The sequence below is a fragment of the Caretta caretta genome, chromosome 1, assembly GCF_965140235.1.
Source record: "Caretta caretta isolate rCarCar2 chromosome 1, rCarCar1.hap1, whole genome shotgun sequence".
Classification (NCBI taxonomy): domain Eukaryota; kingdom Metazoa; phylum Chordata; order Testudines; family Cheloniidae; genus Caretta; species Caretta caretta.
In genome coordinates this window covers 53,492,685-53,505,787 of record NC_134206.1, presented here as the reverse complement: position 1 = coordinate 53,505,787, position 13,103 = coordinate 53,492,685, and the positions used below count along the sequence as shown (strand labels likewise).

General features: G+C 38.3%; 1 protein-coding gene across 6 annotated transcripts in view; it reads left to right on the top strand.

Annotated features, from left to right (window-relative positions):
* The window catches only part of POSTN (periostin), a 51,646-nt gene extending 41,757 nt beyond the window's left edge, over positions 1-9,889 (top strand). For 4 of the 6 annotated variants that reach the window (XM_048848293.2, XM_048848315.2, XM_048848304.2 and 1 more), the window contains 6 exons: positions 624-713; positions 1,568-1,648; positions 2,277-2,357; positions 4,611-4,697; positions 7,639-7,680; positions 8,644-9,889. In XM_048848293.2, coding sequence (XP_048704250.1) covers positions 624-713; positions 1,568-1,648; positions 2,277-2,357; positions 4,611-4,697; positions 7,639-7,680; positions 8,644-8,681 — 419 coding nt within the window. In that variant the 3' untranslated portion in view covers positions 8,682-9,889. The remainder of the gene's footprint in view (positions 1-623; positions 714-1,567; positions 1,649-2,276; positions 2,358-4,610; positions 4,698-7,638; positions 7,681-8,643) is intronic. The other 2 variants (XM_048848325.2, XM_048848338.2) reach the window with 2 other exon arrangements.
* Positions 9,890-13,103: the final 3,214 nt, after the last annotated feature.

The following is a 13,103-nucleotide window of genomic DNA, read 5'->3' as shown; positions in this document are numbered from 1 at the left end:
ACTTCCTATCTTTCCAATGCTGTGGGATAGTTTGCTTTTGTGCCCTTACTAACGTCTCTTTGAAAAACAGCCAACTCTCTCAAACTATTTTTCCCCTTAGACTTGCTTCCCATGGGAGCTTATCTACCATCTCCTTGAGTTTGCTAAAGTCTGTTTTCTTGAAATCCATTATCTTTATGCTACAGTTTTCCCTCCTAACATTCCTTAGAATCATGATCTCTGTCATTTCAAGATCACTTTCATCCACTTCCACTTTCCACGTGGACATTGGCATTTCCGCCCACTTTCCCAGGTCCTTGAATTGTTTCTAACTAATATGGGCCTCAACCAAAACTTTGGATATGACCATCCCTGGACTTGAGGGAAGCTTAGGTCCTGATCCAGATCCAAGCACTGAGGCCAACTCCATAGAGCCATTCTTCTCAGTATTATTAATTTGTATTACGGTATCACTTAGGGGTCCCAATCAAGATCATGTCCCCACGGTGCTAGGTGCATAGTAAGAAACAGTTCCTGCCTGAAGAGTTTACTATCTAAATAGAAAAGACAAATAAAGGGTAGAAGAGAGGCAATATAAGTACAGAGAGGTAATGTCTTTTTGAATTTTTAAAATATCATTATAGAGCCTATTATTAAAACATACACCAAAATCATTGATGGACATCCTGTGGAAGTGACTGAAAAAGAAGTGACAGAAGAGAGAATTATTCAAGGTAAACTATATGAAGCACCTTTCTAGTCACACTGGCTGAAATTTACCTTTCTGCACCAGGCCAATCTATGCATTTCTGAGGTCCCACTCTGGCTTTTGTGGTGCACTGTGCAGAAAGGTGAATGCTATCCAAAATTCTTAAGCCCTTCCACTACTCCTAGGGAAGGCCAGCTCCTGGCTGTGGGTTGTACACAGATGTGTCTGCAATATTTTAAACACAATGTAGAAGTATCAAAAGTCAGCATGTTTCTATATTTCAAAAAGGAGTGTCTTTTGCAAACATTTCACTAATGTATGCCATGGTGGGTTTTTATTATTAATTATTAGTATTATTTTTTAGTTTTTTAAAAATGGGCCCATTTTCAAGATAAGAAGATTTCTGAGGAAAAAGGATAAAAAAAGTTCACATTGCTGCTATGGAAAGGACAATTTTATCAGTATTTCAAATAAAGCAAAATTTGGGAAGGTGGCAATATCTCCAAAATTAAATTTAAAATTTTAATATTAGCAATTAATGTATTACTAGCATTTAAAATAAATTAATGTATAATAAATCATTAATTAAGAAAAAAATATAGGCATGGTGGGTAAAATTTTCAAAAGCACTTATGTGAATTAGTCTTCTAATTCCCATTTTGAAAATGGAACTTAAGCTCTTTGGAATCTAACTAAGTACCTTGGGAGAGTGGGTGGAGATCTCAATATTGCATTCTGGGCTCCTCTTTAATTATAATTTTGAACATGATGCTTCTGTTAAAGACAAAAAACATACTAGATGTTTCATAGGAGAAAATACATTAAAATGCAACAGTGTAGTCTTTGTTTCAATGCTGCCTCTTTTAAACTTTGTTTCAGGTCCTGAAATTAAATATACCCGAATTACTGCGGGTGGTAGAGGAGATACGGAGGAAAATTTGAAGAAATTGCTTGAAGAAGGTTAGTATTTTTCTTCTCAAAGAAAAATGTAGGCACCATGAGATCCACCCAGGTATTTAATTACTGGAAATTATGCATCTTATAATTTTAATAGATATACATATACAAGGTGGGCCCAAGCCACAAGTTCAGAGCTAGAGATTAAACAATCCAAAATTTAGGAGTGCTGAGATCTGATCTATTATTTGATCTATTATAAAGATGTAGGGTTCCTTGAAATCTGAACCTCAAAGTTGAGGCTTGTTTGGATCTATATAAACATGTGCTTGAAATGCAGTAGAGAGCTTTATTTTTCAACATGTTGAGTTCCACATCAAGACAAGAAAAGAAGTCCCAGAAGCAGCTGTGAAAGACATACTACAAATGACCCATCATTGGTACCTGTCTCAATATGTACTTCATTAGCAATTCATTTTAAGTGGAACTGCTCATGTATACTGTATACCGAGAACTGATCAAAATTATTGCTTTTCTGTCATGATGATAACCAGATGTTTGGCATGGAACTTCTTATAATAAATGGATTTTGTAGTTATTCAGCTTGGTTCGTTAATGTAATGTAATGTAATTTAGAATTCTGAATGTCTTATGTAAATCAACTTTATGCCGTAAACATGTATCCTCTCAGAGGTTACCAAGGTGACCAAATTCATTGAAGGGGATGGTCATTTACTTGAAGATGAAGAAATCAAAAGACTCCTGCAGGGAGGTTAGTGAGTGTATGACAACTAACCTCTACATAACAGGTTCTGGTGATTGAAACCTCTCTCAGACAATTTGATCTCTTAACATTTTAAAGATTGACCTAGCTGATCTAGTTTAAATATAAATCTTCACCAAAAAAAAAAAAAAAATGAAGAAAAAGGCCTCCTGAACTATAAGATGGCAAACTTTGAACAGCCAATTTTCATGCTCACATTGATTATGAACAAATAGAAGCTTGTTTGTTTTTTAGTCTTTAAAATGTTACCTAATTCAAACCTACGGGAGCAATGAAGATTTATTCCATTAGCTGCAAACTTTTTTCCAGGAAATCGTTAACTTTTAGAAACACTAATGAAATGGAAAGTGTTACAAGAGGACAAATCCATTATGCTTTTCTGTTATCCAGAAATGAATATTCATTGCCCTCAAGTTAACAATCAAAGGCATGTTTAGCATCTCTCTTTGAATACTGACAGGTAATGTGGGTCAAAATATTAACTTTAATTCTCTTCAAGTATAGCATTCCTGGTAATGATTCTCTCTCTCTCCCTCTCTCTCTCAATTCTAACAGTTTTAGCAATAAATAACCAGTGGATGTAGAAAAAAAGTAGAAAAATGTGTGCATATGAAATTATTTCTTTATCTATAAATATGGAATGTATTCTGCTTACTGCATAGATTAAAACAACTACTTGTAGTAGCAAAGGTGACAGTGAAAAAGAATTCAAGTATTCTGGGGAAATTTAGTATTGGCCTGACTAATAAACTCGAAAGGATATTTGTCTATTTCTCAAGTCATACAGTAAAACCTCTGATTTAGATTAATTGAATCCATTTCTTCTTGTCATCTTTTTATTAATGACAAGTTTGGAAGTCAGTGAAGTAGGTCACAAACAACCCTGGACCTAATCCTACGGACAAATTCAACTAGGCTCAGATTCTCAAAGGCATTTAGATGCCTAACTTCTCATTGGAATTAGGCACCTAAATACCTTTGAAGTCTGGGCCTTAAACATTTGCCTAAGTAAGGATTTAGAAAAGGCTACAGGATATAGCCCTTAGCTCTTTTATAAAGTAAAACCATCACAGTAAACACTCATTGGTCTACCTTATCTTAACTGGTAGACTCAGCAGGCAAGCAAAGGACTGGTCATAGAGCCTGAACTGCTGCATTATCTTTACTCATAAGCTTCTCTAGGTCAGGATTTAAGGACCTGTGATTAGGGCAGTGTGGGAAAGCTTGCATTACTGCTGAATATAGTGTACACATATTAGCAGTAAAGTCTCCAGGGCTACCCATCTTTTATCTTTTACCTGCACTAAATTCAGTTAAAGCTATTTTAAAATTAAATTGAAAAATTACAAAAGATATAGCAGACAAATTAGAAGCACTGGACTAAATTCCATTGTCTACAGTGGAGGTGCAGAAGTCAAAAATGCTGAATTTATGCCCTAGGGGTGTGCAAAGCTCTAAAGTTGTGAATTAGAGTGGCCTGACACCTTGGATCTCTTCGGTATCTAGCTATTGCCCTAAATTATCAAGCTCTGCAATTAAATACAATTGATCTCTAAAGCTATATGACTCTACAGATTTATATAATGGTGATACATTGAGTATTAGTAATAAATTGGGTAATACAACATAGTCTCTTGAATTCTTTTCTTCTCCTTGCTATCATAAGGTAGTTAGTAAAAGCCTCTTGCTTTATGTAATGGAGCAAATGAGCGGATTATCTGTTTTTCTTCAGTCTTCTCTACACTTTTCCATGTTTTAATCAAGTCTTTTACACCACAGTACAGTAGTTCTAGCCAAGAAGAACAGCTACACATGCTGCATTGTGGCTTCTGTAATAATGGTGGTGATGGCTCCCTGCTCCCTCTGACTGCATCAGAGCACTTCTGTTTTACAACAGAGAATTCCCCAAGCACTTGAACAAACCTGAGTCCAGTCACAAATGTATGTCTTGCCTTTGTGCAAAGGAACATGCTCTCTAATGGGCTGTTATAAAATTATATATAATCCAGCAGAGCTTTCTGCACTAGGCAGGCTTTGTTGAAACAAAGCCCCAGTTCAGCCCTAGAGAAGGAGACTCCCCAGTGTCAGGGTTGAGAAAATTGGCAGGATTGTATAATGCTTATAACATGGCATCCTGCTCACCACTATGCCCCCAGAATGAAATGTGTCCTGACCAGGCACCCTTCATATTGAAAAATGCTATCCCAGATTTAACTCATTTGTTTTTAATGCTTATCATAGCTGGAACTGAGTACACCAAGGTTACTAAAGTAATTGAGGGAGAGCCACAGATTATCGAGAGAGAAATCAAGGAAGTCCATCTGGAAGGTTAGTTTGTCTAATAATGCAAAAGCACTGAGACCATCTTCATCTGCAGTGATCATCCCAGGTGGGGTTTTATAGTGTTTGTGCACATAAGTTGTTTAGCTCCGAAACTACAGTTTTAGCAGGAAGAGTTTTGACAATTTTTTTAAAGGATTTGATCATACGCTGACATTGAAATGACTCTCTGCAAAGTTTATTTTGAGGTTTATCCTAAATAAATTAATTGTCATGTGTAGTAGGCAAAGAAAAAGGTCTAGCTGCAAAATCTGGGCAAGAATACTGGAAAATGAGCATAATAAACTTACTGCCTTTTTTGTGAGCAGCACTATGAGAAGAATATGTAAGTTCTCAGTAACTTTAGTTTGTTTCCTGTTTCAATGTCCATCCATTAGGCTAGGAGTTCTCAACTGCGGGGTCACAATCCCGGGGGAGGGCGGGGGGGGGGGGGGAGAGAAGGGACATAAACAGGTGGTGGGTTGCAATCATTCTTCCCTTCTCATATTGTTAAATGGGAAGGAGGTTCCAGTTAGGTGTTCTGGAACAATCTGTATAACGGGGGTGCTGAGAGCCATTGAACCAAACTGTAAACCCTGTATATGATGGAAACCACTTCAAGCCAGGGGATGCGGCAGGACTCCTAGTTCCAGCACCTGTGGTTCCAGTGGGATCCCAGTATTAAAAAGGTTGAGAATCACTGGAGTATGCAATGAAATTCTTAGGGACCACATTCATTCCTGGCTTATGCCTGGGCTGAATTTAGATGTTCTAGTTTAACTTGCAGTTACTTGTAAGTTGCTCACCTAACTCACCTACTGTGAGTTAAAACAAAGCAGTGATTTCTTGTGATATTTTTGTGTGTCCTCTTTGAACTAGCATTTCTAATCATTCAAGATTCGTTGCTAAAGTTTATCTATTTCTTAACTGTTCACATTCCAGATATAGGATACATAGAAACAAATATAGTTTCTGGTGAATGAAGTTTCTCATGCTATCTGAAGTACCAAGAAATTAATTTGTTTCAACTATATTTTCAACTTATGTTAACTTAATGGATTTTGCAAATGTGAAAGAAATTCAGAGGATAAATTTACAATATACCAGAGGATTTGTTTGGTTGGTTGTTTTTTACATAAATATTCACATTTTAATTGTTCAAAATGAAGTGCCGTATTTGTGTTTACAGGACTCATGATACATCTGTATAGATTAGGAGTGGCCAAACCATGGCTCGCGAGTTGCATGTGGCTCTTTTACAGTTAAAGTGTGGCTTGCAAAACTTCCCATACTCCTCCCCCCATTCTCCACCTACCAAACGTGGGGCTGGAGGAGCTTTGGACTTCTGCCCAGCAAGGAGAAGGGGCTCAGGGCTTTATCAGAAGCAGGGTTGAAGCTCCAAGCCCTGGCAGGCACCTCCCATGGGGCTGGAGTCCCAACACTCACCTTCCCACAGCCCTGAGCCCTGGCAGGCACGTCCCAGCTCTCAAACATGTGAAGATTGTCATATGTGGTTCGGCGGGTCAGTAAGTTTGGCCACCCCGGTATAGATATTTATAGGACATATACTGCATAATGGTGCGCAGTAAACTCCGGGTTTGATCATACACAAAGAAGATGTGGAGCATTGTGTGTATAACTTCAGTGATAAGCAGGACAGGGAAGGCAGAGAAGTCTGATCTTCCATCAGTGAGAGAGATGCCCAGTAGCTTTGAGCCTAATAGCTGATGTAACTTAATTCAGTGAACAACCTCAGCTGGGAGGATATGTCCCTAAAGGGGGACCTGATTAGCATGGTGAGGCTTGCACTTAAGACCATGTGTCTGAATCAGCCATTTTCTGCACACATCTTCCACACTTTCAAGTGATGTAGGGAGCTTGAGACTCACTATTCCCCAGTGCAGAACTTCAAAACTTTACTTTGCTTGTAATCCAGTGAAAATAGAAGTGAAGACTGTAGATAGGTGCGAGAAACTAGTGTAGCCTGCTGTTCATTGTGAAGTGACTTCAAAGAAATCAAAGTGTTAAGGTAAACAAAGTAAAGTGCAAAACTAGTTAACTGCATGTGTTAGTAAATACAGCCTTAGTCGGCTGATGGATTCTAAGGGGAAAACTCTCCACTCAGATCAATGGATCTTGACTCTAATATTTTGGTCTCCCTTACATGTTCAGAACTCCTATTGACATTAACAGGCATTCCATGCATGTAATATCCGTGGCAAGATCTGCAGTGAGGATGTCAGAGAATATTTGTTTTTCTTCCTCTGGAATTTGTCTCATATTTATGTTTTCTTGCACTAATCTACAGATGTGGGTTACAACATTTAGCAAATGCCTGTAGAGTCACAGATCAAATGGATATTTTGAAAAACGTCTATTAATTAAGAGTGCCTCTCCAACATCTTACCTGTAAGCCTCTCATCTCAAAAGAAGAGAATTCTGGGAATCTAAATTGTATATACAACGGTGCTGCGACATCACAATGCTGACTGCACTGTACATGGTTATTTGGAATTTCCAACTAGCGTCTCAGGGATGGTTCATCTTTAAGAACTATAAAAAACAGTACAGGTCTTATGTTTATCTTCTGATATCAGTAAGTTATCAACTAGTTATCAGTGAGTTATCAACTACCCTTTCCAGGAAAAAATAGCTTGTCAGCAGCACAATCATCCTAACTCACGTTAGGGATAATTCTGTAGTTTTAAAGGATTTTTTTGTTATGATTTGTAGAATGAACAAAATGACAATGTTTTATAATTTTTTCTTAGTACAAGCCTTTGTGTTGCAGGTCATCAGTAATCCCAAACTTGTTAAATACCTACAACAGTGTTGACTTCATTTTTTAAGCTATGAGTTTCAAATCAGCTGTTGATTTGAATTAGAATTGAACTCTAATTCAAATATTTGTTTATAAATCATTCCTGACTGCAATATTTCTATTTTGTAGAAGCACCAGCAAGGAGACCAAAACCACCCAAAAAGGCACAAGGTACAGGAAAGGAAGCATTTTCATATTATACTTTTTTGAAGGATATTTTTAAGACAATAAACCTTTCCTGAGACTAAAATACATTCCAGTAAAAAGAACGGTAGTCATTTTCACTGTGTTCTTTTGCAAGGTTGGTAATGTTAATGTTTTTTTAAAACACTAATATGCCTGAAAAACAACTCCTAGGGACTTTGCTCTGTATAAACAGGGTTGCAGATTTCATTTATTGAAACAAAGGTTGAATAGTGAAAAGGTATTAACCAGTACTTCCACTCTGAATACAGGCTTTATAAAAATGGCATTGTGGAGTTCCATCTTTATTGTGTTTCACAAATTTGATATCAACCTTGGTTGCTTTATAAGTAAAAGGATGCTTTTTACTTTGCTAACTGCCAGGCCTGCAACTCAATGTGACATCTGAAAGTCAAGCTAGATACTTTGTTTCTCATGAATTGGCAGCTGCAGCAAAGATACGCCAGTCATACCCTTGGCTACACTAGTGGAAGCCCATTGTCTCTAAATGATGTCCTCAGATGGGTTTGTGTAACATCGTTAGCTTTTACTGGAGTAGCAGATGGGCATCACTGGAAGATAGTTGGGTTGCATTTGGCCTGCAGCACTGATATGGTGAAGTCATTAAGAATTTTGCTGGCATAAGGAATAAATAATAACTGTGTAAGGGCCTCAGGATTTGTCCCACTAAAACTAGATATGGGATTAAGAGGGGTCTAGATTCCAAGTATTCTCAAAGTTTGGGGGTATTTGGATCCAGGGTTTTAGTGTAGCCTATTATCAAATGAGTAGATGTCCATGAAGTTCAAAGTCAGATCTGTTGACTTCCATTGGGCTATTTGAAGAAGCAAGAACGGATTTAGGACAAATTAATTTTTTAAATACTTTACTGACCTATTGACTATCCATTATATTTGCAAATAACTTTCTCCTATTATGTTTTGCCACTAGGAACACCACGGAGAAGGACAAGGCTAGTTCGTCCTTAGAGCTTTCCAGTGAGATAGAGTCCATAGAACTAAAAATGAATAGCCTGATCTTTGAGAGGAAAAGAAGTTGTTTTAAAATAAAATCAAAAGGAATGTGTCATTTGCTAATCAAGTATAAACTGAACCATGAGCCCACACAAAGGGTCTGATAGTGTAAACATTCACTACTGGGCTTCGTGCCCACTAGCATGAGAAGTCTATTAAAGTAAATGAGACCTCTCTTGGTAGTAAGCATTATTTAGAGTGAAATGCTGGCTGCGCAGAAGTCAATAGCAAAACTCCCATTGATGTCAGCGGAGCCAGGATTTCACCCTATGCCTGGAAATAAGTGTTTACAGAATTGGGCTCAAACTGAGCAGGGAACATTTCAGAATGTAAATTTTATTATTTCTTATAAATGAGAAATATACATGAAATTAGATCATTTCTAGAAATATATCATTTTGGTGACTTGATGATGGGTAATCTAGGGCGAGTTCTATAAATCTAGCACTTTTGGTTCAGTAATATCATGCATTTTGATGTCAACTTTCATCATGTTTTTAATGTCATTATGATACCAAAAACATTACCTTTTTTAAATTAACAATTATACCATATATTAAATGTATCATCTAGTTCTGCATTACATATTCAAACATTTCCTGGTAATATGGCTAAAGGATTTTCTAAAAAAAATCACAAATGAATTTCCTAAAATTTATTTGGTGTAGGATTGTGCTGGTGACATTTTCATCTATTAATAAAAATAATTCCTATTATAGGAATCCTATAGCAGACACAAAACTTAAGATACTAAAGGGATAACATTTTAAGTAAGAATGAGCCCTTGAATTGTTAAAGCATAAGGGATAAATAAAATGTATGCAAACTGTTACCTCTGCATGGAAACAAGCATAACAATAATTGGGGCTTGATATGAAAGCTTTTATATCAAACATGCTTTGCTAATGTCTGGTACTAATGTGGGTTTGTTTGTAAATTATGTCATTTTTATAACTCCAGTTTTGTACTCATAAAATGTTTAAGTCATTTGCCTTTTGCAATATTTTTATGTCAAATGTTGGAATGCAACTATTTGAGAAGAAAGAAAAAAAACCATTTCTTCAAGGTGCCTTAATTCTGCAGAACCAAGGTTTAGGAGGAGTCATTAGATGTGCTATTATTCTTCTGTTTCGAAACAAATACTCATTAAAAAACTGGCTGAATTATGCTTCTTTTTATTTGTAGGTAAACCCTTTTGTGACAGGGCAAATTCTAAATATTCTTAAGATTCCCCAAGGTAACTTTTAAACAAACGCATTCATATAAACGGGTATATTTTTTCTTTTTCCCACTTAGCATATGGAGTTTATCCTAAACTTAATGTGTATGTGTAACCCACACACCTCCTGGGTGTGGTGTTCTGTTCCATCTATTGGCACCGAGACCACTTAGCCCTAGTCTACACTGGGCAGGTGGGAGTCGACCTAAGATACGCAACTTCAGCTATGCGAATAGTGTAGCTGAAGTCGGCGTATCTTAGGTTGACTTACCTGGCTGTGAGGACGGCGGTGAGTTGACCGCTGCCGCTCCCCCGTCGACTCCACTTCCACCTCTCGTGAGCTGGAGTTCTGGAGTCAACAGGGAGCGCGTTCGGGGATCGATTTATTGTGTCTAGATGAGACACAATAAATCGATCCCCTATAGATTGATCACTACCCGCCAAGACCTGCCCTTAGAGAGAGTTAAATAAGTCTGCTCTACAGCCTTAGCTAACAGCCAGCTGGCTTTTAGCTCATGCACTAGAGGCTCATGCACTAAACTCCAGAGGTCCCAGGTTTAATCCTGCCCGCCAATGACCAGGGTCTGTCAGCGTTACATCGGGTTTTAGCAGCACAACTCTGTAAGTACATAATCCATAGCCCCTTGAAGTCAACAGAAAGTCTCCCACTGAATTCAAGGGGCTATGGATCAGGCCCTAAAACACTCCATAGCAGTCCTTTGTCAATCGACTAGTGACTGACAGGGGTAGTTATGCTGTCAGCACCTGATAGACCATTTAATCTTACTGGACTAATCCTAGTATCTAGGAATTTATATGGTGACTTAATATGTTGGGTGCCCTTTAAAACTGGGGACCAGATCCTCAGTGGTTGTATATCAGCATAGCTCCACTGATTTTATGCCTTGGCAGGAGGACAGCTTTAAATTCTTGCCAGGGCTGTATATGAGCTCTGCTGGTGGAGGCTGCCCACGAAAAGGCCAGGTTTAGCACATTTCCCCTAAGCTCTCAACTGTATGTTCCACAGTCCAGCTGGTTCAGCCTCCCTGTCACACTGACCTGCATAGTCTGGTGTGTTTTGCAAGATAGGAGCTCATGGCCTGCAACTTTGAGACCTCTGCTCTTCTGCCTGCCTCCAAGAGACCTGTGAGGGAAATAGGGGATCTGGACAGGAGCTTACAGAAGATTCCAGATAGGGGAATTGATGAAGAGGGACTGATATCTTTTTCACCAGAGGGGAGGAGGAGAAGGAGCAAAGCCAGACCACAGCTGCCCCCCGCTTTCTGCTTCAACGACTCACACCCCAATTTACCTAATTCTTAAAATGGTAACAAACAGTCTTACTCTGGAGAAGTGTTTATTTTTTGTATCTCTTTGTGTCTCACAAACTTTTTTGATGCCTTCAAGCAAATACCTTCACTATTCACTAAAGTATGTAGTTTTATTTACTTCCACTTTAGGTAATACACCAACATATATGGTATGGATTATATTAAGCGAAACTCATTTCAACATTTTCATTTCCTTAAATGGAGCTAAAATGTGCCTTTCATTTTGAATGCTTAGTTTAGTACAGACTGTATATACCCAACTGTACTATATACACCCTTTCAATGGAATTTTTTTCCAGCTGTCAAAGCAAGATTCTGTCTTCTTCTCAACACTTCTAAATTAAGAAAAATCAAACTCTATGTGATCTGTGTGTGCACACATGCACCTACTTGCCCAAAACATTAGCCACCACAACTCACATTTCCTATAACTCTCTACATCTCCTATAACATTTTCACTTATTACACATGATGCTGAGGTTTACAGAGGAACTCCCTCAGAGATAAAAAGAATGTAGATAAAGATCATTTATAGTACTATCACAACCTCACAGCACTTTGTGGGAGAAAGTATGGGGAATCTTCTTTTCAAGGCTCATATTACATATGTGCGAGAGAAACAGTTGCAATGGCAAAAGTTCTTGAGACTGACAGTAAGTCTATACCTAATATAGCTTGTGAAAAAGTTCATCCATGTGCAACCCCTGTCCCCTCCCACCCCGCAATTAAAAAACACACACAAAAAACTGCTCCCAAAGACCTCATTGTCTCAAGCTGTCAGGCTCAGAACAAAATCTTTGCAACCATTACTCTATCAGTTCACCCATACCATGTCATCTATAGAACAAGGTAATCTGTGAGGATGAGAAAAGGGAGCTGGCATTGAGGGGGAACTCTACTGATAATCATGAGGAAAAAATGATGTCCCACCAGCCACCAATGAGTCCATTCATTTAGACCGTCGGTAACTTTGCCTCTATAGACGGATCAATAAAACAGTTCAGCCGGTATGCCCCAACCCCAAACTTTAGCAGATAACAGTTCATGAAACAGGTGTCATCATAGTAACACAGCCAAGGAGTCAAGGGACAATGACCTCTGACATGTCAAGCCAGAAGAAACTTCTTCTGTGTTGGCCCAAACACAGAAATAAGCAAAAATATAGTTTCAGCCCTACACAGTGTGAAAATGTTGTTAGAGTTGAGATCAGCGTAGGAAAGCGTCAAGAACTTTTTTTTTTAAAGAAGAATTTGAAAGAAAAGGACAATTGGTACCCAGGAATTGTGGGGAAGCATGGGGGATATTCTTCTGAACATGTAGAATAGCATGAAAGAAAACACAAAGCTGAAAATGTGGAAAGAAGAAGGAACTTAGGACAGAAATAACGTCCTGGAACAGACCTGGCAGATCATCAGATACACCCTTCTGCAAGGCTAGGTTATAAAGTGTGATTGTTGGCTCACTTAAGTCAGTAAGAAGATGTGTTTTCAGTGAAAGAAAAATGTGGATAATTACGCTGATATAAAATTGTCATGGTTACTGAGCAAGCTGCAATTTAGGCCCTCAAGGGTACTCTGGCTATCTTTACCTCCTTGGGTGTAACTATGTGGTATTAGCCACACTTAGACTGGGTCTCTGGGCTCCAGCCTCCATGTTTCCCAACATAATAATGAAACAGGCTCAGCTGAATTTGGCACCTGCAAGCCCTCTGGGAGCCTGGGACCAACTAGCTGATTAAAGCGACTCAAAAACAACATCTTCACAACAACGGTATGAAGTACGCAGAGAAAAGGCATAAAACAAAAAAGGCCTATCTGCATATTTCCA